General features: G+C 39.1%; 1 protein-coding gene across 2 annotated transcripts in view; it reads right to left on the reverse strand.

Moving 5' to 3' along the window:
• Positions 1-1,207, reverse strand: part of EMCN (endomucin) — a 53,630-nt gene extending 52,423 nt beyond the window's left edge. The window contains exon 1 of one of the 2 annotated variants that reach the window (XM_058838477.1): positions 1,020-1,207. In XM_058838477.1, coding sequence (XP_058694460.1) covers positions 1,020-1,080 — 61 coding nt within the window. In that variant the 5' untranslated portion in view covers positions 1,081-1,207. The remainder of the gene's footprint in view (positions 1-1,019) is intronic. The other variant, XM_058838476.1, reaches the window with a different exon arrangement.
• Positions 1,208-6,000: the final 4,793 nt, after the last annotated feature.

Below are 6,000 nucleotides of genomic sequence, written 5' to 3' on the forward strand. Positions count from 1 at the left end.
TATTTTTAATCTCCTTTATTGATCTGTTTTCCTAACAACAATGAGCCCAAGCAATAGCAAAAGATACACTACAAAAGACTAGATTTCAACACATAACTTGAGCAAAAGTTAATTAACTTCATTTAGATCAGTTAATCTAGTATTATCAAGTTTTTAAGTTCTGGCTAATAGATCCTTTTCAGGCAATCTATAGGCATTTGTGGAAGTTTTATCCCAGAGAGACAGGAAATGAAGGTACAGATAAAAGGCAGATTTTACTGCAAACGTATCTTTTGACAAAGGTGATAATAGACTCTGGCCCTTGTTGCAGTTCCTTCCACCCTTTCAGATTTTAGTAGTTAACTCCATTTTAAAAGCATGATCCTTCAAGATGAAGAATAACAAAAACATCAGTTCAGTGACCACCTGAACACCAAAAGTTGTATTAAATCTGTGCATTTAAAAACCATACCTAAAAGATATTGCACCCAGTAACCAGTATGACCCCTAGGCTTGCACCCCTCATTAACTGACACTTGATAAAAATGTTGTAAGCCCTTATATCTTTGGGGCCAAAATTAAGATAATTTTTGAGAGACATTCTCGGCCAAACTTATTGCTGGCATAGTGCCAGGGAAATCTGTCAGGATGGATCTAATATGCAAGAGAAAAAATTGCAAAATCTTTCAGACATTTCAATTCCCCCCTTAAAGCCATCTTTGCAAAAAATGCTTTAACATGTAGAAGAAAAACAGAATTGAGAATTTTTGTAAATACACCTCTGCTTTTGACTCCTCTCAGATTTAGGAGCTTCACGACACCTAGAAAGAAAGCTGTCACAAAAATACAATGGCAGGAAAGTTTTTCACAGAACATATATAACTCAACTGCCAGTTAGTACCTTCTCCTCCAACACACAGTCTTTCAATCACTGTAGTAGAAATGAAAAAAAAAAGCACCCAGTGACTGACAGCTAAGCTTTTGTTCACAAACCACTCGAGAGATGTGACAAGTCTATCCAAAAAAGCCAAAGAACTTACCTCCTACAGTGCAAACACAGAGTACAGCAAGGAAAAAGAAGGCAGTCCCCAGGAGCTTCATGCTTGGTGGTAGTTCTGTCAGCTCTCCCTTAGGCAGCTGGGCAGTGAGTGCTCTCTCACTCTGAGGCAGGCCTTAATTACTCCATGGAAAAAGGTGTGTGGTGTGGTGACTGTGCTTGGTCACTGCCCATTCCTGCTTATTTTGGGGACTTTGATAAAGAACAGAAGGAAACACAACATACTCCCTCTGGGAGTTCAGTACAGAGGAGATTTATTGTTTCAGTCCTTACAGGAACTCCTTTTCTTTGGCAGTGAACCATGTTTTTGTTAATACATTATTTTGTTCTTCTTCAGTCATGAGGTCAGGAAGGTTTTTGAACAGAGGCAAATCTTTCCTTAGGAGATACTATACATCACCAGTTTTCATACTGGAACTTGGGATACTTTTAAAGCACGTGTTTATGAACAGTGAGCGAGCCCAGGTAGTTGGGGATAACACACCCAGGAACACAGAGCAAAACAAGCAGCAAGAGCTCGTGGCTGGCTCTTTTCTGGGCTGTGTAAGGTAGCCTTGGTGAAAATCACAGCTGTTTCATGTTAAATGTAGAGAGTCTCCCTGAGAGAGCTGCCACCCTCAACCAACAGGATGCAAGGGCCACAAGAATAGGGAGAGGAAGTGGCTTCAACAAGTCTCCAGCAGTGAGAGGCTCTGGGCTGCGCAGAGTTAGAGCTGGGGTGGGGGTTTTTCCTTTACATGAAAATGGGTCCTCTTTTTTTTTTTTATTTTTTTAATTTGAAAAGTTGCAACTAGCCTTGATTGTATCTGCTCCATTAGTAATAGAAAGGTGTTTTTTTATTCTTCTTTTTAGGAACTTGCTGTGCCATGGGATGGGAGTACAGACCCCAGAGCAAGCCTCTTACCTGAGCTATCTAATCAGCTAGCAGAGATTCTCTCTCTTCCTCAGGACACACTGTGAAATTTTGTATCCCTCCTTCTCACACCAATTTTTCCAGCTTCTGTGGAAGAAACCTCAGCAGAGCTCTAGAGTTAAAGGCTATCAAAACATGATCTTGTAATAGTTCTGTGCTCTGCACCTTAATGATTCAAGGCAGCTGATGGCAATTAATCACAAACCTTCAACCACAATGAGAATGAAGCGCAGCATGTTTGCTCTTCTCCCTCTTTGTCAGCTCTCAGGAAAAACTGTGGAAAAACTCACCTCATAAACAGTCTGACTAATTAAATAGCCAACTCTGCTTTTTTCAGTAATGAACATTTTTTTTCTTCATGACAGGTTCTAGCTATAAGGGGATACTGTGCAATGGCTTCACATGCAGGAACTCCTTAGAGCTAACCCACAGTGCTTCCACCCACAGTGCTGTTTTATCCATGGGATGAGAAAAATGGTAGCATGGCATTGTGTGTGGAATCACAGAATTGTGTGGAATCATAGAATTGTTTAGGTTGGAAAAGACCTTTAAGATCATTGCACCCAACTGTTAACCCAACACTGCCAAGTCTACCGCTAAACTCTGTCCCAAAGTGCCACATCTACATATCTTTTAAATATCGCCAGAGATGATGAATCAACTGCTTCCCTGGGCAGCCTGTTCCAATGATTGACAAGCCTCTCTTTAGAAAGAGGTTGTAGAAAGATGAAATCTTATATCCAGCCTGAACCTCCCATGATACAACTTGAGACAACTTCCTCTCGTCCTGCTGCTTGTTAATTGGAAGAAGAGTGACACAACTTTTGTTTAAAGAAATTACATTGCTACACCTTAATGTGACAGGTCCTCTGCAGGTGACAGAAGCTCAACAGAAATCTGATGGCAGAGAATGAATTTCTTGCACTTCATTTGGACAAACTTAGGTATTTGCATCCATGAGATACGCAAACATGTAAGTCCTCCATAGCTGCAGTGTGTTTCCAGCATTATTGAAAAGGATCCCACAGAAATAAAAACCTGACTCAGAAAGAGGTGGGCCACACAATGACACTTTTGCCAAGTTCATCGGAGCATATGGCAGGGAGTTGCTCCAGTGCTCTGTTTTTATGCTCATTTTCTGCTGACGTAGGACCTAAAGTTAGTATGGGCTAGGAAAGTAATAACTACTGGAGAAGAAAGCCTTCAATAAAGACGACAAATCTTTATTGTGACAGTGAGTTCATCCCAGGATAGTACTGTTCCTAATGTAATAAGGGGGACTCTAACCTTTTATTGCCAGCACCTGAAATGTTAATGCTAAAGAAAGATATGGAAAGGGATATTATATTATTGAGTGAAATGAAATCTCTGCAAGACCTAAGAGGCATGAAGGTATGAGGAAAGAATACTTTCCTTGGGTTTTGAGACCCAGAGAAACTATCAGAATGCCCAAATGAGTAATGGTTTGCTGCTCATCTGAACAGCAGCACCCCAAGTAGTTGCTGCAGCTGAAGATGATAAGTGTGGTGGTTCCCCACAACTCACTGACGGCAGAAAGGGCACAAAATGTTGCAGTCCTGCAATAGTCACCCATATTGTAGCTACAAGTGTGGAAAAGCCTCCCTAGCCTCTCACAAGGGGTTGGGAGGGAAATAAAGAGAAAGAACCAAGTGTCTTTGCCTTACACTATGTCATCCAATTCAGGTTCTATGTCACAGAGCCCTAATGCAACTTTCCGCTCCCTGAAACATCAAGAGAACAACGTCTCTCTCAGATATTCATGTCAATTTTAAAGGTAGCTAACTGCTGCTAGATCAAACTTGGGCAGCACCAGCAGCATGTATGTAAGAAACAATAGGAACAGAAGAGGGACAGTTCAAATATCTCACTGAAAGAAAAATTCTGGCTAAAGCTGAGTTGTAGCTTCTGGCTTGGATTATCTGAGCTGCAGAAGAGATTCTCACAACTCTTGTCAATGGAAACAGTTTTTTTTCTTTAACAAGAAATAATTTCAGGTTTCAAAAGCTTTTAGAGATCTTTGCAGCAAATGATTATTCTTCTATGTGTTCACTGAAAAGAATTCTTGTTTTTTCCTTCCTACCAGCAAATAAGTTTTGCTTTATTGAATAAATGTTTTTCTTTCTTTCCTCAAACTGAGAAACTTAGCTTCAGTGCCAATGTGTGCTTTGTTTTACTGAGAAATTTGGTCATCAGTACTCCTGCCAACTGTGGTGTTATTCCCAGTGTTGGGATATCTGGAGTTTCACTTCAAGCCCCAGAACAAGTGACTGCGTGACTCAGTTTCCACATCTTTTCAAGTAAGATTTTAGCCCTCCTAGTTGCAGAAGAAGACTTGAAACATGACCAGAGAGCACTCTAGAGAATGAAAGGACTCTCTGTTTTAAAACACCATTATTTTGTAGTCTAGTAAGGGTTGGGGGTAGCATGAGTTATATATTCATTTTTGCCTGTGTGGTATTTCATTATTAAAGGGAAACCACTTACAGCCACAGTGGATTTGCAGTTACAGCTTTATTGGTCTCTGGCTGTATTTATATATTCTTTCTTAGTTCACATTGCTTGGAGCATAACATTGCCTTTTCACGCACAGTTCTCCTGTGAGGTTCAAATAGTCCCCTTCAGATTTAGAGAATGTAAAAATTTTACATATTGTTCAATATCCTTGAAGCACCACTGCATAAAACAGGTAATAACATGGACAGCAAAGGGCTACCTTGCTGTGGGCTGCTGACAATTTCCAGTGTGGGTGTGAAGAGTCAATTTGTCAAAGTCTTTACAAAAGCAAAAATAAAAAGGTACAAAAAACACAGTCTTTGGTACTTTACTAAAGTTAAGAAACAAACACACTGACTAAACTTTTCATCCTTTCCCACTGATGCTTGCTATACTTTCCATTGATGTTTATTTTAATTCTTATAGCAGAATGATAAAAAAGAGCAAACTAACCTGAAACTCTATTGTTTTGCTCCATCTGTATTTTAGCAAACACACCTAAAGCAATATTGCACCAGAAATTACCTATGTCTTACCTTTATATTTCATTATACTTACATCCATAAACAGGGTAAATTTGCATTGAAAAATGCAGTTGTAACAGTGCAGGAATATTTTGTTTTTAGTTATGCTTTCTGTCCTTTTAAAAATTGTTTTTAAAAGTATTTGGGTTTTAGCCTATTACAGATATTAAAATTTTTATATAAAGTAGAGCTTCAAAGAACTTGAATCTAGCAGTAGAAAACCAAGATATTTTAATGGCTACGTGTAGAAGTTTCTCTAAAAATTCATGCTGTGGGACATATTAAAATGTAGATATTTTGTTCTGAATTTTTTTATTGAAACACTGGAATATTTCATGGACTAGAAATGTCAGTATCCAAATTCTTCTGCACAAAATAACATTAAAAATATGAAAGACCAGGCTCATGAATGTATTTAAGTGCTCAAAAACCCAAGATAGCCACCTTTTCTTTGTAGGATGGAACTACTTCAATCTCATTGACTTGATTTAGAGACAGCTGCTAATGTGAAATATTCCACTAAATCTCTGAAAGTACCTTTATGAAGGCAACTAAAGACCAGAACACATTTAGTCCATGGGGGTTTTTTACAAAATATTTTTCCAGGGCCAATAGAATTACTGCATCTCTGTCTATCAGAGGATTATCTGCTCTACCAACAGACTCTGTAACGATATCTGTTACCACAGAGCATGTTCTTCCTGCTCTTTCCTACTACATATCTTTCCCACTCTTACATACCTGGAACCCTACTGAACTCTTACATACCTACCTACCCTACTGAACCTACCACAGGGACTTAAAACCTGTTTGAAGGATCTAGATCAATGGTTATGCACTTGCAATAGGTATAAATCGGGCCTATGTTTGTAGAAATGGAGTTGCAATGCGCAGCTTAACAGCCAAGGTGCTTACAAGGGCAGCATCCTAGGTCCATTCTTTCACTATCAGTGAGCTACTGATGGGCAGATATTTTGTTAGTCAGAGAGAAGCTTAAGCAGAACTACAGTAGC

Source organism: Poecile atricapillus, chromosome 4 (genome assembly GCF_030490865.1).
Source record: "Poecile atricapillus isolate bPoeAtr1 chromosome 4, bPoeAtr1.hap1, whole genome shotgun sequence".
Classification (NCBI taxonomy): domain Eukaryota; kingdom Metazoa; phylum Chordata; class Aves; order Passeriformes; family Paridae; genus Poecile; species Poecile atricapillus.